General features: G+C 42.7%; 1 protein-coding gene across 2 annotated transcripts in view; it reads left to right on the forward strand.

Moving 5' to 3' along the window:
- IMPG1 (interphotoreceptor matrix proteoglycan 1) overlaps nt 1-27,187 on the forward strand; it is a 146,892-nt gene that overhangs the window by 109,986 nt on the left and 9,719 nt on the right. For both annotated transcript variants that reach the window (XM_008006410.3, XM_038002172.2), the window contains 2 exons: nt 4,638-5,170; nt 8,213-8,432. In XM_008006410.3, the coding sequence (XP_008004601.3) occupies nt 4,638-5,170; nt 8,213-8,432 (753 nt within the window). The remainder of the gene's footprint in view (nt 1-4,637; nt 5,171-8,212; nt 8,433-27,187) is intronic.

Below are 27,187 nucleotides of genomic sequence, written 5' to 3' on the forward strand. Positions count from 1 at the left end.
CAATATCCCTGATGAACATTGATGCAAAAATCCTCAACAAAATACTGGCTAACTGAATCCAGCAGCACGTCAAAAAGCTCATCCACCATGATCAAGTGGGCTTCATCCCTGGGATGCAAGGCTGATTCAGCATACATAAATCAATAAATGTAATCCATCACATAAACAGAACCAATGACAAAAGCTGCATGATTATCTCAATAGATGCAGAAAATGCCTTCTATAAAATTCAACAGCCCTTCATGCTAAAAACTCTCAATACACTAGGTATTAATGGAACCTATCTCAAAATAATAAGAGCTATTAATGACAAACCCACAGCCAATGTAATACTGAATAGGCAAAAGATGCAAGATTTCTCTTTGAAAACTGGTACAAAGTAAGGATGCCCTCTCTCACCATTCCTATTCAACACAGTGTTGGAAGTTCTGGCCAGGGCAATCAGGCAAGAGAAAAAAATAAATGGTATTCAAATAGGAAGAGAGAAAGTCAAATTGTCTCTGTTTGCAGATGACATGATTATATATTTAGAAAATCCCATCTTCCCAGCCCAAAATCTCCTTAAGCTGATAAGTGTCAGGATACAAAACCAATGTGCAAAAATCACAAGCATTCCTATACACCAATAATAGACAACAGAGAGCCAAATCATGAGAGAACTTGCATTCACAACTGCTACAAAGAGAATAAAATACCTAGGCATACAATTTACAAAGGATGTGGAGGACCTCTTCAAGGTGAACTATAAACCACTGGTCAAGGAAATAAGAGAGGATACAAACAAATGGAAAAACATTCCATTCTCATGGATAGGAAGAATCAAGATCATGAAAATGGCCATACTGCCCAAAGTAATTTGTAGATTAAATGCTATCCCCATCAAGCTACCATTGACTTTCTTCACAGAATTAGAAAAAACTACTTTAAATTTCATATGGAACTGAAAAAGCCTGTGTGGCCAAGACAATCCTAAGCAAAAAGAACGAAGCTGGAAGCATCATGCTACCTGACTTCAAACTATACTACAAGCCTACAGTAACAAAAACAGCATGGTACTGGTACCAAAACAGATATATGGACCAATGGAACAGAACAGAGGCCTCAGAAATAATGCCACACATCTACAACCCTCTGATCTTTGACAAACTTGACAAAAGCAAGCAATAGGGAAATGACTCCCTGTTTAATAAATGCTGTTGGGAAAACTGGTTAGCCATATGCAGAAAACTGAAACTGGACTCCTTTCTTATACCTTATACAAAAATTAACACACGGTGGATTACAGACTTAAGTGTAAGAATTAAAACCATAAAAACCCTACAAGAAAACCTAGGCAATACCATTCGGGACATAGGCATGGGCAAAGACTTCATGACTAAATTACCAAAAGCAATTGCAACAAAAGCCAAAATTGACAAATGGAATCTAATTAAACTAAGGAGGTTCTGCACAGCAAAAGAAACTATCAGCAGAGTGAACAGGCAACCTATGGAATGGGAAAAAATTTTGGCAATCTATCCACCTGAAAAAGGACTAATATCAAGAATCTATAAGAAACTTAAATTTACAAGGAAAAAACAAACAGCCCCATCAAAAAGTGGGCAAAGGATGTGAACAGACACTTCTCAAAAGGAGACATTTATGCAGCCAGCAAACATATGAAAAAGAGTTCATCATCACTGGTCATTAGAAAAATGCAAATCAAAACCACAGTGAGATACCATCTCATGCCAGTTAAAACGATGATCATTAAAAAGTCAGAAAACAACAGATGCTGGAGAGGATGTGGAGAAATAGGAACGCTTTTACACTATTGGTGGGAGTGTAAATTAGTTCAACGTTGTGGAAGACAGTTTGGCAGTTCCTCAAGGATCTAGAATCAGAAATGCCATTTGACCCAGCAATCCCATTACTGGGTATATACCTAAAGGATTATAAATTATTCTACTATAAAGACACATGCACATGTATGTTTATTGTGTCAATGTTCACAATAGCAAAAATTTGGAACCAACCGAAATGCCCATCAGTGATAGACTGGATAAAGAAAATGTGGCACATATGTACCATGGAATACTATGCAGCCATAACAGAGGATGACTTCATGTCCTTTGTAGGGACATGGATGAAGCTGGAAATCATCATTCTCAGCAAACTAACACAAGAACAGAAAACCAAACACTGCATGTTCTCACTCATAAGTGGGAGATGAATAATGAGAACACATGGACACAGGGACGGGAACATCACACACCAGGGCCTGTCACGGGGTGGGGGGCTAGGGGAGGGATACCATTAGGAGAAATACCTAATGTAGATGACGTGTTGACAGGTACAGCAAACCACCATGACACGTGTATACCTATGTAACACACCTACATGTTCTGCACATGTATCCTCAAACTTAAAGTACAAAAAAAAAAAAAAAAAAGTCACAAAGGGAAATGGCCAGAAATTTATTTTTGTTGATTGATGACATAATGCAGAAACCTATTTTAAGCAGGTTAAAGTCTATGTAGTAAGAAAGATGTGAGTAATGAAATGCTGGCAAAAGAGCAAAATGCAGACATCTATCATTGTGCTTCTTGCCAACTCTTATCACCTGCAGGAGCAGAGATCACATCATAGGAACACAGATTCAAATGCATTTCCCATGGCACAAAAAACGTCAAATCAAATCCTTTCAATTTATCATCCCAGATCTGTTTGTGGGTATCTTAGTCAATTCAGACTTCCGTAATGAAATGTCATAGAGTGGGTGTCTTAAACAATAGAAATGTATTTCTCACGGTTCTGATGACCAGGAAATGGCAGATCAACGTGTTTGCAGATTTTATTCCTGACAAGGGCTCTGCTCCTAGTTTGGAGTTTGTTACTTTCTTGCTATATTCTCACATGGCAGAAAGAGAGAAGCATCTCTCTTGAGTCTCTTCTTACAAGACCACTAATTCCATTCATGAGGACTCCACCCTCATGACCTAATTACCTCCCAAAGATCCATGTCCAAATATCATCACACTGGGGATTGCAGCCTGAACATACAAGTTTTGCATGGATAGAAACATTCAGCCCATAGCAATGGAGATTTTAATAAAACTTTAAGTGTATCTCCAGAGAGATCTTAGATATTAGGTAACATTATTTCTCACAATTGAGTGAATTATGAGTAGACGCACGCAGGTACCCTCCCCAGGTGAGAGAAAAGAGGGTGCTTCTCTAAAATCTGGCATAACTCACCAACAGACAGGTTTTATTTTAAGAAAGTAATAAAACTAATATGATTCCAACTTTCAGAGCTGTTTATCACTTGGAGTTTCAGTTTTGGTAATTTCACTGTAGTAAATTAGCTGACTGAGAGCCCAAAGATTATATCTGCATCCAGACAGTCCATTTATCATGCTTAGCATTTGGATTTCAATAGAGTTTTCCTGCATATTTGCCAACAGGCCACTGAAGAAATCACAAAAAGCTCCCTGTTTTTTTCACTTAATATCTTAAATATCATCAGTGGCTCTGGATTTAGGTTTAATGGAATATTTTAATAATTCAACAATCTGTTTATCTGAAAGTTTCCACCACTTTCTTAGTTTAGAAATATTTATTTTCATTTTATACCAAAAAAAGGGATAGACTTTGGTAGTTCAATGTATACTTACCCAAGATAACAATGCAAAATGGTGATAGAAATTGTCAGAGTATAATAATGTAACTGTGGCAAAGGTTTTTTACTTTGTTTTATTATTACTATTATTATTATTATTATTATTATTATTATTTTAAGACAGAGTCTCACTCTGTCACCCAGGCTGGAATGCAGTGGCGTGATCTTGGTTCACTGCTACCTCTGTCTTCCAAGTTCAAGAGATTCTCAGGCCTCAGTCACCTGAGTAGCTGGAATTACAGCCGTGTACTACTATACCCAGCTAATTGAGAGGTTTTAAATATTAATAAATAGCAAGTTGTATGATCAATGTAACATTCAAATTATATGTTCACCAGCACCTTTATACTCCCAGTATCATTTTGCAAATTGACAAGCTATTCAATTAGATTACTTAATTTTGGAAAAGCATCATTTAAATTTTAAGTGGTAAAAATACCAAAACATCATTATAGTAACCAAAAAATCCAACTGCATAAAATGCAGGCTTGCATTATTGGAAAGTGAATAAAATTTCTGGGCCAAAACTGCACACCTAGTTGTCTGGGAGTTCTATATGGGGATGAGGGATCTAAATCTGTTCCAATGCCAGCGGCAGCTTGGCACCAGTTGGTGACTCAGTCAGTTTCTACTACTTGGTTCCCAGGGGTATCATGTCTGGCTAGGCAGTAATTCCAGAAATTCTAGTTAACTGGTGCTCTTTTAGTCTCATATATCAAGAACTGCTGGGCCTGAATAAAATGGGTGCAGGGATCCACTCTTTGTCTCCCTAGGCTGGGACATAGGGCTGCCTGCCCTTTCTGTTCCAATTTCTCTTCTTTTAGAAAAATGACTATTGAAATGATCTATGCAAATGCTATGCATTTTCTAAAGATAAGCTTAATTTTGAATTTTCTTTTTTTCACTTTCAATTCTTTGGGGAATACTTGGACATAATGAAATTGATTTCAATAATGAAATTATACTTCCTCCACAGACATTTCTTGGTCTCCACCTGCTATGGCCTCTACCTCCCTACCAGAAACTCCACCTTTCTTTATGGCTTCAAGTATTATCTCTCTGACTGATCAAGGCACCACAGATATAATGGCCATTGACCAGACAGTGCTAGTACCAGGGCTCACCATCCCCACCAGTGATTATTCTGCAATCAGCCAACTGACTCTGGGAATTTCACATCCACCTGCATCTTCAGATGACAGCAGGTCAAGTGCTGGTGGCGAAGATATGGTCAGAGACCTAGATGAAATGGATCTGTCTGAGACTCCTGCCCCATCTGAGGTAGCAGAACTCAGCGAATATGTTTCTGTCCCGGATCATTTATTCGAGGATACCACTCCTGTCTCAGCTTTACAGTACATCACCACTAGTTCTATGACCATTGCCCCCAAGGGCCGAGAGCTGGTAGTGTTCTTCAGTCTGCGTGTTGCTAACATGGCCTTCTCCAACGACCTGTTCAACAAGAGCTCTCTGGAGTACCGAGCTCTGGAGCAACAATTCACACAGCTGGTGAGTGGGCACTGCTCATGATTCTCAATTCTCTGTCTCTTCTTTCCTTGTTGTTGTTATTTTATAATATAATCATTGGCTGTCTTGAGCAATGAAGGTTAGTAGAAACAAATCGCTAAGACAGCTGTTGCTGAAGACATTCAACTAGAATTTTGAGATGAAGTTGGATCCAGTTGGGGAAGTGAGTTCTGTGATAGACAAATGAGAAGACACCGCCACCCAACCTTGTGGGAATAAATTTATTCTTAAACTCTTTTCATTATAATTCTTCCTAACTTAGTTAATCCAGGAATAATACATAACACTCAAACACTGAATGTGGAATCTAAAAATAGTGAGCGTGAACATTTTCTAAATTGTGTCGATCTCATGGAAGGTTACAAAGCTAGAATTGTCCAGCACAGATGAGGCTGAGAGTTCAGGAGTAAGGGTTCCTTTCTTAGTTCCCCTCAAGTTCTTGTTAACCTAAAGAATGACTAAATGGCTTATCATTCCTAGTCCCTAATAAAGAAAGTGAAAAGATAATTATTATGACATATATCTTTGAAAATAAGATACTCCCAAACTCATATGTTTATTTTGTTTCTACATGTACAACGAGAAATACATATACTATAAGAAATGTTGAACTATGTAATATCTCTACACATTCATGGCTAATTAAAATAAATTATACAATGCATATCACACAGATTGCAGAACGTCTGACAATAGTAAAAAATTTGTATGCTTCATATAAGTTAAATCATTACACAGATTAAAATCCACATGAAACCCAATTTCTCAAGTGAACATTTGTTTAAAGTAAGATTTTATCTGTGCCATCTCCCCACCCCACACCATTTATAATGAGGTGAGTAGATATTGGGAGAGTCTCAGGGAACAGAGTCCCAGAGAACCTGTTACAGAAAAGGGTCCTAATCCAGACCCCAAGAGAGGGTTCTTGGATCTCACGCAAGAAAGAATTCAGGGCAAGTCCACAGTACAAAATGAAAGCAAGTTTATTAAGAAAGTAAAAGAATAAAAAAATGGCTACTCCACAGACAGAGCAGCCCCGAGGGCTGCTGGTTGCCCATTTTTATGGTCATTTCTTGATGCTATGCTAAACAAAAGGTGGATTATTCATGCCTCCCCTTTTTAGACCATATAGTGTAGCTTCCTGACATTGCCATGGCATTTGTAAACTGTCATGGTGCTGATGGGAATGCAGTAGTGACCAGAGGTCCCTCTCGTGGCCATCTTGGTTTTGGTAGGATTTAGCCAGCTTCTTTACTGCAACCTGTTTTACCAGCAAGGTCTTTATGACCTGTGTCTTGTGCTGACCTCCTCTCTCATCCTGTGACTTAGAATGCCTTAACTGTCTGGGAATGCAGCCCAGTGGGTTTCAGCCTCATTTTACCCAGCTCCTGTTCAAGATGGAGTTGTTTTGGTTCACATGCCTCTGACAAACTAACCATGGTATGTTAATTAGGGTTCATGCTAAGCTGCCATAATGAAGAGGTAAGGATATAGTGATTTTCATTCAATACAAGTTTCTTTCTCTTTCACTTGATGGGTAGGACAGCTTTGCTCTACGATGTCATTCAGGGACCCACACTTCTTCCATCTTATAGCTCTGCCAACCCCACAGGCATTTCCTCATTCACGTGGTCAAAGCAGGGTCATTGGTACATCCCTGTTTCCACTTGTGAGAAGCAGAGAGGAAGCTGAGGGAAAGCAATTTTCTCCTAAGCAAAAGACACCAAAGTTGCCCACATCATGAACTAGTCACATGGCCATCCTTGCCGCAAGGGAGGCTGGAAAATGTGCTCTCTGGATCAGCAGCCTCTGTCTATGGAAAAGAGGAAAATGGATTTGGGAGAAGCAGCACCCAGCTATCTGCACACTAGGTGAAGACAGGGAATCTCTTCCCCAGGCCAAAGCAATGCTAAGACACCACGAATGAGGCTAGTCAAAGTAAGTAGGCGACATCAGGGCACAGTAGCTTGAAAAGGGAAGCTCCACAGTTTGTTTAAAATTTCGTTTTACTCACACAAAAACCTTGTGAGGGAAGTACTAGAATGTGGGGCTGGGTCAGAGTCAAAATTGTGGTGGGGTGGGGACAAGGGCAAATACAAATCAGGTCTGGGTCATGCCTAGGAGGGTGACACTTGCATCTCTGTGCTGTCTGGGTTCATAGTACAATTCACGAAAGAGGGGGCTCACTTTCAGAGCCAAGGACAAAGTAGACATCACTGAGTTTCAGACATTTCTGAAAAATGATCTCTAGGATGGCTGTGGCTCACGGGAGGCAGATGTGGGACTCGGAAGCACAATGCCATGGGGCATCCTGTTGAGGTTATGATAGTTCGGAAAGGGCTCGCCTTGGGATCACTTTTTGTTCTTCCTCACAACTCAGATAAGGGCACTGAGGTACAACACAGGGATTACAGGGCTTGATGAAGGTCCACAGCTAGTTAGGGACAGTTCTAGGACTGGTACCCAAGTCTCCTAACTGCCAGTTTCCTGCTGTTTCCACTGCCCCACATTGTGTTGGCCGGGAACCGTTTACCGCGTGGAGAGACATGCTGATGTTTAAGCTGATGCTTATTTTAATAGGCCATTTCAAATTGGATGCATCCAAATAGATGTCCCATTTACATAGACATCGGTCAGTCTGCTCCTGGGCTCAGTTTGGAACATGTCTTTATTTACTTGGTTTTTTTCTTTCTTTTAATAACTGAACTTGGCATTCCTGCTTTGCTAATAGCATTGGCTCGGGTTTTTAAAAATCATCATCTGTTCTCACAATTCACCATGAAAAAAATCACAGCCATCCGTCTCAATACACAGACAGAAAGGTGGAAATATGGAACATAATCACTGCAAATCAACCATTAAGTAGTGGTGTTCTGGTCTCACATTAAATCCAAAAACAAAAATCAAAACAATAAAAAGGAACTAAAATATATGCCTCAGTTAATGAAAAGTGAGTGTAAGTGGAATTAGCAGCAGCTGAGCACTTAGAACGCAGTAAAGAGTAAACCATCTTTTATTTTGCAGCTGGTTCCGTATCTACGATCCAATCTTACAGGATTTAAGCAACTTGAAATACTTAACTTCAGAAACGGGAGTGTGATTGTGAATAGCAAAATGAAGTTTGCTAAGTCAGTGCCGTATAACCTCACCAAGGCCGTGCATGGAGTTTTGGAGGATTTTCGTTCTGCTGCAGCCCAGCAACTCCATATGGAAATAGACAGCTACTCCCTCAACATTGAACCAGGTAAGAGAATCCAACCCAGAAAGTGAAGGAGATGTTTTGTTCATATTGTTTTATTTTGTTCTGTTTTTAAGCATATATTTCAACCTTTAGGGCACAAAAATGAAACTGAAATGACACTAGATAAAACAACCTTTTCGAAGCTGTGGAGCACATCATTAGAAAGGTAGAGTCCAAAGACATGCAAGTGAACATTTTCCTGTATCAAAAAGCAATGAACAAGCACACCTCTTGTTGCACAATCTGAGAGCTTTAATTTTAAGTTTAAACAGAGCAAAACTTTTGCTGTGTTTAAGAGATTTTTTTAATGTAGCCCACAGCCAAGCTAATTTACATTCTGCTAGAAGTCAAAAGCACTTTCTCAGAGCTCTGCAACAACCTCGGGGCTTCCTACCTAAGCAGTCTTTCAATCACAGTTCATTACCAGAATAGCTACTTCAACACGTAATTCAGGATCAGAGACAGCATTTTAAGGAACGAAAAATAATCATTAGATAGAAATTCAAACTTGGAGAAAGTCACTTTGCCATCACCAAAAAAAAAAAAGAAGAAAATAAATTTGCTTTTTGGTTGTATACTACAGATCAGCTTCCATGTGAAGATTAAAGCAAAGAGTTAGACAAGGAGAAAACTTTTAAAGACATGGGAGCTTAGCCCAAAGTCACATAAGAGAAAGCAAACATTTGCTCTGATAATAAAGCAAAGTGTGTGCACCATTGTAACCAGCTGTGACCAAATTGGGAACTGTTTTTACCATTAATTTCAAAATTCTGTTTTCCAACCAATTGAAAGAAGTCCTTTATTCCCTGGAGTGCAAGGCAGGGAGGGCTCCCGATTTCTGCCAAAGCTACCTCCCAGTCAAATTCAAAACAAAGCTTCCTAATTGGCTATGAATTAGTGGAGTGAATCTTTAACACCCTCTCTGGCTCTCTGTGGACTAACAATGAAAGCAGAAGGAAGAGGCCTCGGGCAAAATGCAAACCAAAAAGGCTCAGTGGGAGATATTTATATTTGATAGAGCAGGGCTTTGAGCAACTTTAAGCAAATTGCCTCAGTACCTTAGTAAACAGGATCCTTAAAAAGTCAGACCGCCTGTAGGCACTGAGCCTGGGAGCATTTACCTCCAAACAGGAGCAGCTAAGTAAGCCCTGTGGATCCCCTAAGAAATCAAACACCTCCTAAATGCAAGTAAGACACTACCTCTTCCCCGGAAAACTACTTCAGAACTGAGAAGGAACCAGGGGTCTTTGCCAGTTAGGATCAGGAGGCTAATTTCTTCAACCAATTGATTAAGCTAGCAGGAAGTATATGGGGAGAACTTGGAAAGCACTGAAGAAGTCATAGCACAATCCCCTGCCTTCCTTCCTCCCTCAGGGAGCTGACAGCTTACTTAGGGACCCATCCACCAGCACAAGAAGGTCAACGTCAGAAGCCAAGTTGAGGCAAGGGAGAACCCAGGTGTGCGGCTGTGGGGAGCAGCTCCTCAATGTAGATGCCACTTAAGTAGTGCCTTAGAAGGAGGGTGGGAAGCTGTTAGTGCACTGCCAGGGTGTATAAGGGACACTGTTGATATTGGAAGCAAGCACGGCATAGTAATTGTCTTGGGGATCCCCAGCCCTAAATGTGAATCTTGTGTGCTAACTGCAGCACTCAATTTCTGCAAATGGAAAATGGAGAAATTTTGGGCAGGTGTGGTGGCTCACACCCATAATCCCAGCACTTTGGGAGGCCAAGGCAGATGGATCACTTGAGGTCAGGAGTTCGAGATCAGCCTGGCCAAAATGGCAAAACCCTGCCTCTACTAAAAATACAAAAATTAGCCTGGCATGGTGGTGGGTGCCTGTAATCCCAGCTACTCAGGAGGCTGATGCAGGAGAATCCCTTGAACCCAGAAGGCAGAGGTTGCAGTGAGCTGGGATTGCCCCCACTGCACTCCAGCCTGGGCCACAGAGGGAGACTCCTCTCAAAAAACAAAACAAAGAAAAAAAAAAAGGAAAGAAAAGAAAATGGAGATAGTAACATTATGAGGACTAACTGAAAGAAATTTACAATACTTAGCATAGCATTTGACAAATTGTAGTTACTTAATAAACATTAGTAGTTACTGTTGCAACATTGTCATAATTTACTTGACTATCAATTTGTGACCTGCGTAAGGTACCAGCGAAAACAATAAAAAGTAGCATGACAAGGTATTTGTGGAGGGGGTGGAACTGAAATTATTTTCACTAATTTCTTGTGAATAGTTCTGCTATGCAGCTTTTCTTCCAAGAAGCCAAAGGTGGTAAGCATGAGATGGTGCTAACGTCAGTTTCACTCCCTGCAGAGTCATATTTATGCTGAGCTACCTAAGAATGCTCCAGCCTACCCAGTGAACTATGGCATACATGCCCAATTCTTATTTTTAGTGGTGGAAAAGTAGGGGAAAGCCAGTGCCCGCTGGACAACCTGGGAAGTTACTTGCTTGCTTTCCAGAGGTAGCTCAACCCTGAGCCTGCACCAACTCAAATACTTTTGAAGAAATTAACATGTAAAGCCAGGAGAAGCAGTGAATCCGAATAAAAACTGTTGAATGATTGAAAGACCACTCATGGTAACTACAAGGGAGATACTTTGCAGAAGCCACTGAATGTTACACTAAGCACCTCAGTGAACTTATAGTTCATACTCTATTCCTTACCAGATACCTGGAGAGTGACAAAATCTAAATTTTATATATATTGAAAATGTATAAAATAATAAATCTATGCAAAAGATCTGCCAAAAATTGGCTGTGTTGCACCTGTTAGGACATAGTGATGCTTGTCTTAAGTGATGCTTAGAATATCATTAAGCATCAGCCAAATGGTGATGGTTCAATCAAAGCGCTTGAGGACAGCAGAATTAGAAAGTGAAACATGGATTTTATAAAGTTAAAAATCATCAATGAACTGTGTGGGTTCATCTACGTAAATCCAAATGGGTAAATCCAATATCCAAAATGGTTCCTAATTATACTACACCATGCATAGCTAGAAGCCACTGTGGTAAACTGCCCTCAAAGGTTTTCCTTCCAGTCAACAGTGAGGGGAAGGAGGAAGGTACCAGCAGGCAGGGAGGAGCAGGCAAGGAACAGAGAGGGGCACAGGGAATAGTCACTGACTCTGTGGGCTCCTTCATGCACAGCTGGGGATTCTGGTTTAGATATTTCACCAAAGGCGAAGGCTGGGTTCACCCATGTAATCAGGAAGTGGGTGCTGGACTGATGATCAGGACATTGACCATCTTCTACATGCTTAATCCAGAACAGCATTCATCCACCACTATACAGCATGTTAATGCACGAAAATCCATCCCTGCCCAAAGGAATTTGCACTGCAGTAGAAAAGGGACATCTTAGAACTACGCTGGGATCAAAACTACATCTTTTTCATTCCAACAGACTTTTTCAGGACAAGTTTCTTTTGTGCCAGCCTTCCTGTAAATTCCTGTGGGCCTGGACATCACTAAGGGATGGTCCCATAATGAAGAGAGCACTGAGTTTTCTTTAAGTCTCATTTTGTTAAGCCTGAACAGAAGAGAGAAAGTAGGAGTAGAAATAAATGAAAGGAACTCTAGTCCCTCCAGGCTGGTCAATAAGACGGTCTTCGATGGCCGGGAATAGCAAGGACTAAGCAGCCAGCTGCAGTCACTAAGGTCCAGGGCTGGGGAGACAGAATACCAGCTGTCTTCGTCTGTTTGTATTGCTATGAAGGAATACCTGAGGCTGGATAATTTGTAAAGAAAAGAGTTGACTCATCTTTCCGCAGGCGCCAGCATCTGTTTCTGGTGAGGGCCTGAGGCTGTTTCCACTCATGGCAAAAGGCAAAGGGGAGCCAGCATGTGCGGAGATCGCACGGTAAGAGAGGAAGCAGAGGAGAGGGCGATGCCAGGCTGTTTTTGCTGGTGGGAGCTCACAGAGTGAGAATCACTCACCCTCCTTCCCAGGGAGGACACTAATCTACTCATGTCATGAGGGATCTGCCCCTGTGACCCAAATACCTCCCATTAGGCCCCCACTTCCAGCATTGGAGAGCAGATTTTTAATACGAGATTCAGAGGGGACCACTCACCATGCAGGGCACACAGCAGTACGAGCTCCCATTGGAGGGTGAGGCTGCTGAGGAGGAGGAGATAGCGACCCCAAAGCGTGTGGTAGTCAGGTGCACAAACAGATTCACAAACACCACCCTCACTCACACCTCCTTTTTCCATTCAAAGCCTTGTTCCAATCCAGGGAGGAGACAGTACTAAAACCCAAAAATTCTCACCACCATTGCTTTTGAATAGCGTTAATTAACTTCTTAATTCTCTGAATCTGCATAACTTATAAAACTTTGTGAACATGAAATTTAAAATACTGTTCTTAAAAAAAGCCTGTACAGTTACAGAAAAGTGTTTCTAGCATCAGTACTCCTATGCAATTTCAGTCTGGGGAAATACATACAAAATTATTATAAGAGAAATGCATATCTAAATTTTAAAGGGGAATTTTAAGGGAAAATGTGCAGATGATTTTCAATCATTTTCTTCCTCTGTTTTAAATCTAGCAATATGACAGCTATTTTGCTCCTAGTTTTTCGGTGTGACTGGCTGATCCAGGTTTTCTCCTTTTGGTGGTATATTTGAGTGTAAGCTATCATGGTGACTGACAGGTGAGCTGATTAAAATGTCCCTAATACAACCAACCAGCCCAACCAGCAGATTGTGCTGTCTCTCAGGACCCTGGATCCGGAGTGAAGATAATTACTTCAGATTCCTAGAAAACAAGAACTCAAATTCCAATTTACCCAGCTCTTGGCTCTATTGCTGGTGTAGACTTTTCAGTTACGGAAGGCTTGGGCTGACACACTGCAGTGCCCATCCTCCAGCAGGTAGTAAGAGAGACTCAAGAGACACTGATGCCCAGAATCCCTGATGATAAGAGGAGGTCACTTAAGCAAATTCAGGAATGGCCCTGATTGAGGTTTTGATCTTTCAAGTATTTACTTGAACTCAACGATGACAATCCAATCTGCTGAGAAAATTCTCCTTGAAAGAGAATTAAAAGGGAGAAATCTTTAACAAGAAATAAAGGCAGCTGCTGGAAATTCTGTATGTCAAGAATAAGTACTTAGCTTTGTCTCTAGGAGAGAATCTCAAGAATCTATCCTTGGAAAATAGAGAGGGGATCCTATCATTTCAATGTTTTCCAGCCAGGACAGTTGAATATAGCAAAACTGCATTACTGTTTTTCTTACCCTTTCACCCTTCCCTGACCACCTTCGTGGTAGACATAGATTAGAGCTAGTGGTCCGCAACACTGAAGGGTAAGAAGGTCCTCCCACTTCACGTCCAGTGTCCCCTCAGCCTCCGAAACCACCAGCCCTACCCATCCCTGCCTCCCCTAACCCTTATCAAAGAATCACCCTCAAAATGTAAAGACCATAATTGTCATAAAGTAGATACTGAGCATATGTCAAAGTCCTTTTAATTTTGAAATAAGGGAATTGGTAGGATGACAAAGCTGGTTTAAAGAGAATATGAAAATTGAAATTTTAGGTAGCCAGAGGACAAAAGAGACTGATGAAATAAGATTGGTAAATATAAAACAGAAACTACAATCATTGCAGCATCAATTTTCTAATTTTACAGAGTTGTAAAATGCCTGGACCATAATCCGCAGAAAATAGTGAGTCAAAAAAAGTTACTGCTTTCCATGCATCGGCAAAGTTTTTCTTAAAAAGCCAAACAGTAAAATTTTAGGCATTGAAAGCCAAAAGGCAAAAATTATATAGGTATTTATATAACTAATTAAAAGTTAACCATTTAAAAATTTAAAAATCATTCTTAGCTTGCATGTTGTACAAAAGCAGGCAGCTTGTCGGATTGGCTCACAGGTGGTCTCTGTTTACTGGGTGGGATTGTTGTATTCTAACATGACATTGAAGAGGCCACACAGTCAACCTTTCTCCTTATTTCCAAATATTGAATCATTTTTCTTAAATCACCAACAGTTACTCAAGCCTATGCCTCTCTCTGGCCTTTATCTTTGCTGTTACAGAGAAGTTAGACAAGTAAATGATAATGTAATCATGATTTGGGTGCCTGTTCACTCATACATGCAGTGAACATTTATGGATTATCTGCCATGAGTTAGACACTATGATAGCCACAAAGACCAATAGATGAATCGACCCCATCTCTGCCCCCTGCCAAGGAGCTAAATAACTAATGAGAAAAATGGAAGCATATACAAAAAGACATAATAGAGTCTGTTAAATACAGAATCAGGATGTGAGCAGAAAGAAATCTTAAGAAGTAATGAGGAGAGAGCAATTAATCCTACAGAGGCGAAGGGATATCATGGCAGGCTTCGTATACAGACAGTGAATATTGAGTTGGGTCTTGCTGTATGATGGCAGTGGGCCCAGGAAGAGAAAGGGGGGTGAGGGACTATTCCAGAAAATGCAGAAGAAAAATGTAGACATTTCTGGGAGTGCCAGGTTTCTTTGGTTACTCCACAGTGATGACAGCTTTGTTTACAGAACAGGGGTGAAGGGAGCGAAGGGAGCTCAGATTGGAAGGAAGGGAAAGCCAGGCTGAGCCAGTTCACTTAAAGCCAGGCTGTCTAAAAATGCCTGTCAAATCTATTTGCTTCGACTTTGGGTGTCCAATTTTTCTTTTTCTTTTGTTTCCTATGACTTATGGTCTTTTAAAATTAAACTTTAATAAAATTTTGGAAAGCCCAAAAAGTTTTCCAAGTAAGTGCTAGACAGTCCTTAAAGTGGTCTCAAGTAAAATAAAAATAAAACAGTTTATCGATAATGATAACGATAAACTGTTTGGAAAAACTTGGGAAAAATATAAGATAGGTACAAAGGGTGTGCACATATTAATTTGTTTTTAAATTTTAAATGCAATACATAAGGCAAAAATTAATAAGATCCTTTAAATATTTTTAAAAGACTCCAAAAATATTTGAGAGAAAACCAGTTCTAAGGAAATGGACAAGATAGATTGACTCTAGCCTATAAAGTAGGTGTCTGGAGGCCAAGGGAAAGCCAGGGCTGAAAGTATACATTTGGGGAACTTCAGCTGAAGCCAGAGAACAGATTTTTTAAAATGGCCTGGAGCAATGTGTAGGACGGAAGGAAATGGCCTCGGGCGATGTGTAGGGGGAGGAAATGGCCTGGGGCGATGTGTAGGACGGAAGGAAATGGCCTGGGGCAATGTGTAGGACGGGAGGAAATGGCCTGGGGTGATGTGTAGGACGGGAGGAAATGGCCTGGAGCAATGTGTAGGACGGGAGGAAATGGCCTGGGGTGATGTGTAGGGGGAGGAAATGGCCTGGGGCGATGTGTAGGACGGGAGGAAATGGCCTGGGGCAATGTGTAGGACGGGAGGAAATGGCCTGGGGCAATGTGTAGGACGGGAGGAAATGGCCTGGGGTGATGTGTAGGGGGAGGAAATGGCCTGGGGTGATGTGTAGGACGGGAGGAAATGGCCTGGGGCAATGTGTAGGGGGAGGAAATGGCCTGGGGCAATGTGTAGGACGGAAGGAAATGGCCTGGGCTGATGTGTAGGACGGAAGGAAATGGCCTGGGGCGATGTGTAGGACGGGAGGAAATGGCCTGGGGCGATGTGTAGGACGGGAGGAAATGGCCTGGGGCGATGTGTAGGACGGGAGGAAATGGCCTGGGGCAATGTGTAGGACGGGAGGAAATGGCCTGGGGCAATGTGTAGGGGGAGGAAATGGCCTGGGGCGATGTGTAGGACGGGAGGAAATGGCCTGGGGCAATGTGTAGGGGGAGGAAATGGCCTGGAGCAATGTGTAGGACGGAAGGAAATGGCCTGGGGCAATGTGTAGGATGGGAGGAAATGGCCTGGGGTGATGTGTAGGACGGGAGGAAATGGCCTGGAGCAATGTGTAGGACGGGAGGAAATGGCCTGGGGTGATGTGTAGGGGGAGGAAATGGCCTGGGGCAATGTGTAGGACGGGAGGAAATGGCCTGGGGCAATGTGTAGGATGGGAGGAAATGGCCTGGGGCAATGTGTAGGACGGGAGGAAATGGCCTGGGGCGATGTGTAGGACGGGAGGAAATGGCCTGGGGCAATGTGTAGGGGGAGGAAATGGCCTGGGGCGATGTGTAGGACGGGAGGAAATGGCCTGGGGTGATGTGTAGGGGGAGGAAATGGCCTGGGGTGATGTGTAGGACGGGAGGAAATGGCCTGGGGCGATGTGTAGGGGGAGGAAATGGCCTGGGGCGATGTGTAGGACGGAAGGAAATGGCCTGGGGCAATGTGTAGGGGGAGGAAATGGCCTGGGGCAATGTGTAGGACGGGAGGAAATGGCCTGGGGCAATGTGTAGGACGGGAGGAAATGGCCTGGGGCAATGTGTAGGGGGAGGAAATGGCCTGGAGCAATGTGTAGGACAGAAGGAAATGGCCTGGGGCAATGTGTAGGACGGGAGGAAATGGCCTGGGGTGATGTGTAGGACGGGAGGAAATGGCCTGGAGCAATGTGTAGGACGGGAGGAAATGGCCTAGGGTGATGTGTAGGGGGAGGAAATGGCCTGGGGCAATGTGTAGGACGGGAGGAAATGGCCTGGGGTGATGTGTAGGATGGGAGGAAGAGCTGTGAATGGAACTCTGAGGAACCCCAACAGGTAATGGGGAAATAGAAAAATTACAGTAAAGGGAGTCAAGAAATAGCGGTCAGCGAGGTGGGAGACAATGTTTCAGAAAGCCACAAAACAGAAGAGCAGAAGAGAGAGAGGCCCATAATTTTAGCAGCTGTGAGTGAACAGAGTAGAGGATACTTAAGTGGACAGGTCAAAGGTCATCAGAACGCTTTACAAAAGCAATCTAGTGGAATAGCAAGGGCAGAGAGGCCAGACTTAATGAGGCTGGAATGAAATGGAAATGAAGAACGTCAACACAGGCTGTCTACCTCTTGTCTTACAACTTAGAGCAAGGCGCCCTCCAGTGTTAGGCTCCTACCTTTCCACAGAGACCAGGAGAAAGCCGCTAACTTCCTTGAGGATTACATTTTACAGGATGGCACCTGGGCCCTGGAGCATAACATTCCTGAGTTGTAAAGGTGGCAAGAGGGTTTTTCAAAGATTTACATCTCAAAGGAACATGGAATTTGCAATTAAAAGTTTTAACTAACTGCTCTAAGAAAAAGGAAGTTGAGAGCCTTGTGGAAAAAGTTTGTCTTAAGTTTAGTGAAAGCTGGGAGTGGTGGCTCACGCCTGTAATCCTAGCACTTTGGGAGGCTGAGGCAGGTGGATTGTTTGAGTCCAGGAATTCAAGACCAGCCTGGGCAACATGATGAAACCCCTGTCTCTACACACACAAAGCAAAAGTTAGCTGGGTGTGATGGCACATGCCTGTAGTCCCAGTTACTCTCACACTGCACTCCAGTCTAGGTGACAGGGTGAGACCCTGTCTTGGGGGGGGAAAAAAAGTTTAGTGAAGTTGAGGGGAATGTTAAGGCTGCTTGGTCAGAATAGTTTTTTGTTTCTTTGTTTTTTGTTTGTTTGTTTGTTTGTTTTGAGATGGAGTCTGGCTCTGTAGGCTGGAGTGCAATGGAGCGATCTCCGCTCACTGCAATCTCCACCTCCCGGATTCCAGTGATTCTCCTGTCTCAGCCTCCTGAGTAGTTGGGATTACAGGGGTGTGTCACCATGCGCGGCTAATTTTTGTATTTTTAGTGGAGACAGGGTTTCACCATGTTGGCCAGTCTGGTCTCAAACTCACGGCCTCAAGTGATCCACCTGCCTCGGCCTCCCAAAGTGCTGGGATTACAGGTATGAGCCACCACATCCAGGCCAGAATAGTATTTCTTGTCTATGCCCCAATTTTATTGTATTTACAGGCAATGCCCAGATAATTTATTTAGTATCATTTGCAAGATTCAAACAAATTCCAATTAAGTCTTTCTCTTTTCTTTTGCTTAATGTCAGGGTAGAAAGCAGTTTGTGGTCGCAATGCTGGGAGAGAGATAACATTATTCCACAATCACTTCTGAACTAAGGAGAAGAGGGAATTTGAAAACTCTCATAAGATTTTTAGTTAATATCATTCCACATTCAGATCAGCATGTGAATTCCTGGATGCATCCTCTAAATGAGGATTAGCAATCCGTTAGGCCAAATAACATCTGCAGAAGTGCAGGCATGTAGGAGAAGCGACATGCTGTTCTTACTGCGTTAGGTGTGCCATTTCCCTTTTGAAAAACCCCTGGATAAATGAATCTGTGATATAAAAAGTATAAACCAGTGTTAGAACTTCCTGTGATTTATCAACTGAAAACCCGAATAAATCACAGCTTGCTCAGTATTCTGCCAGCATCTCCAGCAACTAGAGTCGTCTTTCATTTAGGCTGCTGTGAAAATTCTTCAGAAGCATGGAGGGCTTTTATGCCAGTTAGTTGTGCAGGCTGAAGATGTCAGAAATGCAAAACCACATATAACTTATTCTCTCCTTGAATTCCTAAGAAGCCTCCTCAAAAATGGACAGCCCTCAAGGCTGATAAATGGTAAACATTGAAATTAATTACAGTCTGACAGCCAGGATGCGTTCACGAAAATGTGGATCAACAAGCTTGTTTTTCCTGGAAAAGGCATAATTTGTAAGACCTTCGACAGCTCTGAAAAAGTGGTCTATGTCACTCATCACAATAATGACAAAGTTACTCTTAACCAATGACAATAATAGTTACTATTGACACAAGTTTTAGTCTTAATAAATATGCAAAGTAGATATTATTTCCCCCCACTATACAGTTGCAGAAATTGTGTTTCAGAGAAGAATAAGTAATTTTTCTTTTGCTGGTCAAACAATTACCGAACACTGCAGATGGAATTCAAAGCCAGATTTGTGTGCCATCTTCAACTCTACCCTATAACCTCTTTACAAAAAAGAAACTTATAAGCCCTTCTAACTGGCTTACAGAAGCTGTTTATTTAGGAAAAGTGATAACACACTTCAGTTTAATTAATCCTAAATGAATTCTGTTAGTTTCTACACGTCACCAAATGAAATTTGTCATATTTTGTCATAGTCTTAGAATGAAAAAAAAAAAAAGTGTTTATTCTCAGAAACAAAAGTCCTGAGTGCCCAAGAGTCCCCTTTATATGCACTTCTAAGAGTGTCCCTTCCCAGCTGGAGCAGTCATAGGAATTCTCCTTCCAGGTGATTCTCCTCAGCCTCTCCCCTCTTCATTTGCCCCCTCATCTCCTACGTCCCTGGCCCTGTCTCCTGGGGTCATGCTACTGGCCCTTTGCCTCCTGGGATGCGCAGCACTGCAGATTTTCTGTTTGACACTTGCCTTCACTAGAGGCCCCAACACTGCCTAGACTGCCACATTTCACCCCTCTCCAGGGTTTCAATCTGTGCCCTCATTCCACATTCCAACCACCGCATGGAGCTTCCTTAAGAGGCTCCTGGAGCTCTCTGCCCAACCCATTAACGCAAACCCCTCTACACAAGTCTGGGCCTTAGCCCACTGCGGAGCCTCCTCCCAGCTCCCCTAGTATCAGAATTCTCCCTCCACCCGCAGATCTTGGGTCACTTAGGCCAGCACCCTAGCACCAATCCATCCAGAACACCGCTGTTTGGCAGATAATAATAATGACTGAAAGCTGAGACAATTCTTCAACCTCATATCCAGGGCAAGAGGTGTGTGGGTATTCACATATCCACTCACACAAAAAAGGATTATTGAGAGTCTACTATAAACAGCTGTGGTGGTGGTTCTTGAGCGTGGCGGAGAACTGAAATGAAACCTAAAGTCTATCACATTACTTGCCACTTTCAACCCGAAAGAACTCCTGTTAACTCCACAAATGTGTATTAAGCTCCAAACATGTACATGGTGCTGTGCTATGTGCTATTTATCACTGAATATTCTCACTCTAACCTACCTTTCAGCAATAAGTCATGAGCCAAACATTTTATAACAATAAAGTAATGAAGCGATCAACAATAACTTAAACATATATATTTTAAGATTTCTTTGAATCGCTGAATTGCATCAGCATTTCTAGAGGTATCATGAGCCACCTCCGTTGGCTTTATGCCGTAGAACATGCAGAATGGGAGACGTATGTTTGAGTTGGAGGGACATTAGTGATCACGTAATTTAAACACTCCATTTTATGGAAGAGAAAAGTGAGAGCCAGAGGTGCTAACCTATGTTCCCAAGACCACAGACTATTTCTGGGAGCCAGGCCTTCCCCAATAGGGCCCTCTCCTGAGGCCTCTTCACTGGTAGAAAAGAGCAGATCCGCTCTCTCTGAACGTACAGCTCATCCCACAGCCTTCTCAGGATTCAGTGGAAGCTGTGAGGTCCCTGTGTTACATCTCAGATGAACCCTCCGTACAGGGACATATTTATTCAGATGACTAAACGCGAAGACCCAAGCACTATGTAAAAGTGATGTTCACGCCTTGAGAAGACAACTGTCAGACTTCCAGGGCCTCATGAAGACTTCCTGGGCTCCCTTAGGCCCTTTGCCTTCATGACTATTAATAAAGAATATTAAAATTATACCTGAACTTCGTGAGCACAAGAATGAATATAATCCAGTATGGGTTGCATTAATGTCTTCTTCTGATTTTAAGGAAAACGTTTTCGTGGGCTCCTAAAAGCATGGCGGGCCCTCAAGCTGTGCCTCCTGCAGTTTGCTATGGATGGTGATGCGTAAGTGTGCCTTTCTCTGATGCCCCAGGCAAAGGAATGACCCCTTCACCTCCTCGCCACCAACAGAACCATGACCACAAAGCCTTGGTGATAAGTGGGGACGGGGAGGGCGAGGAGGCGCGCGGATGCAACCACAGATCTGTCACTTTGTTCAGGCGTGAAGTGTTGTCACGCTGGGCGCCAGGGCGTGGCGGCGCGGGAAGCGTCTGGATTCCAGAGTCTTAGCTCTGCCTTTTTAAAATGGGAAAAGATGATCCAGGAGTTCCCACCACGTTCCCCCCGCCAGGCAGGCCCGATCTGCCGCTGTCATCGCGGAGTGATAATGGCTCTATCAGCGGTCCCCGGGAGCCGCTCCTGCTACCGCGTGAACTGCTTGCAGACCTGCCTTCCCTCCGCCAGCACGCCAGGGGCAGTGGTTTTCAAGAAGTCGGAAATCAGCTGGGCGCTCAAAGTGTCACACCCGACGTCTCCTCTGGCTGCTTTTGCTCTTGAGCGCCATCTAGCGAGACGTAGGTTTCATCGCATTGAGAAAAACGTGCACGAAAGAGGCCCCGCGAGACCTCGGCCCTGCCAGTCAAAGTGAAGCCTGAATTTTACAGGCAAGCTGAGCTGAAACCTTGCCCTTGGACAGTATCCAGTCAAAGGAGATGTATCGCTTTCTGTCCAACACGTGAGTAAAATGGGACAGCGCAAAAGAAGGAGATGATGACATGATAAATGTTAGGGAGATGAAGGCACTCAGCACACAGCCAGTAGGACGGGCGGCAAGGGCAGGTCAAGGTTGAGGGGCGGGGCCGGAGCGGGGGTGTCTCGGAGGGCACGATCGTGAGTTGGAGAAAAAGGAGTGAGACCCTCTGAGGTCTGGCAGACAGGGAAAGCCTGTTTTCAGGCCTGACAAACATAAGTGCACTTGGGACCAGAAACAAGAGGCTTGAAAAAGAGGCAGTCTTGGACCACCAGGGACCTATGATCGCCATGAATTCATAAACGTTTTGGTGACAAGGACCATGAACTTTTTAACTTTGACTGTAAAATGCCTCAAGGTGTTCCCTGCAGGCAGGGGACATCTTTAAATTCTTTTTGATCACTTGATGGAGAGCTGGGAAACAAACGTCCTCAGTCACCAATTGGAATTGCTTTTCAGTACCTTTGAAATGCACACAGAAGACATATAAGTAAATCCAGGGGAGAAACTGTTACATCCAATGCGCTTACACTGGAAATCTCAGAATGATACAAATATTTCCAAGCCCTACATGGCAGCTCACTTATTTCAAGACACATTCGTCGCTGTCATATTTAAACAACAGGAAAAAAAGTTGGAGCCACTGTAGTATCAGACTGTACTTTCTACAAGCAACACTCTGCCTCATGAAAGGGTGGAGCAGACAATGGATTTGAGCTTTTGTTTAGTTAGGGGAGCCTTTATTTAAACGAAAGCATTCATGGAGTCTGATACCTCTGCGAGTGAGAATGGCAATGCCAGTGTTGGGGTGGGGGGCCTCTCATTCTTTTTCCCTCATCCCTTATGAGCCCCTTGGAGTCCTGAGGTGTCTCCTGGAAACCCCATATTTGAAAACCTCTAGAATGATTTAAAAAGCCAAACACTGTAAACAGATATGAATGTTAATCTTGGATAATACTTACTAGCCAAAATGGGCTTCCGTTTTCTCACCGATGAAAATGATGTCAGCAATATCCATATGGATTTGAGAGGCTGCTGTGAATATGACTGAAGACACATGTTGAAAGTGCCCAGCACTGTACCAAACAAATAATGGCCCTTGATAAGTGTGGGCTCCCTGTTTATGTAAATAACTGCCCTTTCCACTGAAGCTGGAGGTTCAGGGTCATGATCCCCAGGGACACTCCAGGGACAAGGCCTGAAATGCAATGACATGTCTCTTCTGAATACAGCCAGATCTACTGGGATGCTAGTAGACTAGGCCCTGACCTCTGGCCCGGCTGGATCTGGATCTTCCCACCAACTGCTAACGAGCAGCCACTGACACAGATCTGCTTGCCGAGGTCAAATGCCCTGGACTGCCTCTACATAGAGACTGTCAAATATGCTGTGTAGAAGAGCTATCCGCATGGCTTAAGAATAGAAAGCTAAGTCATTTTGCCAGCAAACAATTATAGTAAGCCCAGAGAATGCCTCAAACCATACTATGTATTTATTAAACGTGGTACAGGATCATGGTGAAATCTCTCTACAGTACCAACAGTAAAAATAAATGGTTTGGGCCAGACGCAGTGGCTTACGCCTGTAAGCTCTGCACTTTGGGAGGCTGAGGCCGGTGGATCACCTGAGGTCAGGAGCTCAAAACCAGCCATAACCAACATGGAGAAAGCCTGTCTCTACTAAAAACACAAAATTAGCCAGGCATGGTGGCACATGCCTGTAATCCCAGCTACTAGGGATGCTGAGGCAGGAGAATCACTTGAACCTGGGAGGCAGAGGTTGCAGTGAGCCAAGATTGTGCCATTGCATTCTAGCCTGGATAACAAGAGTGAAACTCCGTCTCAAAATAAATAAATAAATAAATAAATAGTTTGAAGGGAATTCAAACAAATCCAGGCAGTGAAGGCAATTATAGACCAATTTGTCTACACATCAATCATAAGGATTTCACTTCCTCGGACCCAAATACAATTTGATCATGACTTGAAAATATTCTAGACAATGGCATCTACTTTTTTCTCCCAAATCTACTATTGAGTTCTAGTCTCTTTGACCACTTCTTTCCAAGCTTTCAACCACGTTCAGAACAAAACATTTCCAGTTGTTGCAGCATAGCATATAGATTATTATTATAGATCAAATCAATAGCAAAGAGTAGGAAGTTCAAACTAATTTGTCTTGTACACATGCTCTGGGATGTATTAAGGAAGAGACAAGAGACCAGGTGTAGTGGCTCATGCCTGTAATCCCAGCACTTTGGGAGGCCGAGACAGGCAGATCACGTGAAGTCCCGAGTTTGAGACCAGCCTGGCCAACATGGTGAAACCCCGTCTCTACTAAAAATACAAAAATTAGCTGGGTGTAGTGGAGGGCACCTGTAGGCCCAGCTACTCGGGAGGCTGAGGCAGGAGAATCGCTTGAACCTGGGAAGCAGAGATTGCAATGAGCCGAGATGGTGCTACTGCACTCCAACCTAGGGAACAAGAGCGAGACTCCATCTCAAAACAAAAGGAAGAAACAGATATTGGTATGGCCTACCCGTGAATAAGTTCATTATTCTAAGGAAAAATGTCTTTGGGATATGGCAAATAAAGACAATGATAACAACATAGGGAAAAGTTTGCTTACAAAAGTTCTGCTAGTTAAACTTCCATTCATCTATCATAGAGCCAATCTTTTCTATCCCTTCCATGGCTCTGTCTCCCCAGAATCAGCCCACATCCAGTTTTCAGTCTTTGCCTAAAGCCTAAAGTTTTAGGTGTCCCTTGAAAAACGACATGAAAGTAAAGAGGATCATGAAAATACCTAGGGAAAATATGTTTAAGGTAATAAGAGTGGAAGCAGTGTGAGTTGCTCTACAAATTACTGTTACAGTCTCTCGTTTTGACTCTAATTCTAATTGCCTTCACTTGCCATATTAGCAAAGAGGGCCAGTATGTTAGCAAAGTGGTCCCACAGCTCCTCCTTGGGGCTCTGCCCTTCCCTGGAACTTGTCACACAGTCCACGAAGGGATGGGGGTGAGACCAGTCAGAGGACTTCAGCACAAACAGGCATGACCTTGGTAACATCACTGATTCTCAGCTTCATCATCTGTAAAGTGAAACAATTAGTCGAGAAGGTCTCCAAAATACCTTCTAGCTCTAAAATTCTACCTGAAATGTAAAATTTTATATATTGATAAAAATAAACATTAAAACAATCAGTTGGTCTGAAATTCTTAGAGCTGAAGATTTTGAAAGGCTAAGTCGGTATTTGTTGAATGAATGAAGGTTGTCTTAGCTGTCTCGTACCCATGAAGGTGTACACAACGAACAAAACCTATGCTTGGCGATTTAAAGTTTCCTACTATTTCTCTGTAGACTGGTCCTGAATAAATAACATGGAGAAAGCAAGCAATTTATAAACTGGTTGAATTTGTTCTTCAATTATACCCAATTCAGGGCCCCCAGATTTGGAAAAATTTGTTTTTCCAATGTTGCCTACTATGCGCTTTACTGATGCATAGGTCATTCCTTGCTAAGCTAAAGGAAATTATGGCAAAGCAGCTGATTACGTTCTCCCCTCAAAGATTCACAATAGACATTAGTTTATTAACAACCCTAAGAAGTTTAAAAGTAAAAAGAGAAAGGGCTAGGGTTGGAAGAAGAAAGAGCAAGATAAAGGAGGAAAAATCTATAATATTTATTTCACATAGCATTTTTAAAAACTTAGTCACTGAACTTCTTTTTAGTGTAAAACTTATCAAATCCTGCTGAATTAAGTTCAGCAAATGTTCCCACTTGGGAAATATTGGACCAGATGATATCTGGTCATCCTAATTCTAAAAATCCTTTCTATTTATGTATCTTGTAAAGCACAATTCTGATCATATGCTTCCCTTGCTCAAAAATCCTCCATAGCTCCCACCTGACTCTAAAGTCCAAATTTCTTAGCACTGCATTTAGATACTGGCCTTAACTTACCTTTCCAGTCTTAGTTCCCTTCTTTTCCATCCACAAATCTCTGCTCCTTGCTAACTGGGTTCCCTCTGCTCTCTCTTCCCATTTCTGTTGCTTTCCCATTTCTGTGGCTCTGCTCATGCTGCTGGCTCCAGTTGGAATGTCTTTCCTAGTCTTTGTATGGACAAATTCAACTCACTTTAAATTCTCACTTCAAAGCGATCCCCTCCATGATGCTCTGTTCTCCAAACGTATCTTCCCTAGAGCTTATTTAAAGCTCTGTACTGGTGGCCAGGTGCAGTGGCTCACACCTGTAATCCCAGCACTTTGGGAGGCCGACAGGGGCGAGTCTCCTGAGATCAGGAGTTTGAGACCAGCCTGGCAAAACCCCATCTCTACTAAAAATACAAAAATTAGCTGGGCATGGTGGTGGGCACCTGTAATCCCAGCTACTTGGGAGGCTGGACCAGGAGAATCACTTGCACTCAGGAGACCGAGGTTGCAGTGAGCCGAGACAGTGCCACCGCCCTCTAGCCTGGGTGACAGAGCGAAACTCCATCTCAAAAAATAAAATAAAATGAAGATCTGTGCTCTACAAGATATTGGGCTTCTTGTATAGCATTATTTGTATGCATTACTTACTTCCCCTAAATTTCTTGGAAGAATGGCTTTACTGTTGCCTGTTCCCTAGTTCTTTGCACATAATAGGTATTTGGTTAAAGAATAATCTGAAAAGTAAGTGGCTGACGTGATTAAACGGGAAACCTTCTAGGGCAGAAACAACAGTGGTCTGATGACAAGAGGCCTGTTCTGGTTCTGCCATCAGCCCGTGGGGACTCCGGCCAGTTGCTTCTCTACTGAGAGCTCAATGTGCTCAGCTTTATAAGGATAAGGAAGAGCAGACAGGGGCCACTGGCCTTCCAGAGCTAAATATCTGAGAATCTCTCGATTTCTAATCCACTTTCCAAACAATTGAAGACAACCCTGTAGAATTAGGAATAGAGTAAAATAGAACAATTAATGACAAGAAGAGAGTCTAAATGTTAATAGGGAAGAAATAATTAATCCAAAAGAATGACTCTCTAACATTAGGGTCTTAGCAAGAGACCAAGATAAATTTATATTTGAAATCAGGAAATCATCCTGAGCTCTCAAAACCGTGAACATAAATGATGACTTTACTGCTTTATAAATGCTTACTTAAAAAAAAAAAAAAAACCTAAGTAACAAAACATTCCTAATTCTCTAATGCAGCAGTTTTCAAAATGTGCTCCCCAGACCAGATGCATCAGCATTACCTGGAACTGTTTTAGAGCCAGAAGTCAGTCCCCATTGCACGCTGCCTGCACAGGAACTCTGAGTGTGGGGCTCAGGAATATGTTTTAACAAGGCCTCCAGATGATTCAGATGCACACTGAAGGTTGT

This window comes from Chlorocebus sabaeus, chromosome 13 (assembly GCF_047675955.1).
Source record: "Chlorocebus sabaeus isolate Y175 chromosome 13, mChlSab1.0.hap1, whole genome shotgun sequence".
In the NCBI taxonomy this organism is placed as follows: Eukaryota; Metazoa; Chordata; class Mammalia; order Primates; family Cercopithecidae; genus Chlorocebus; species Chlorocebus sabaeus.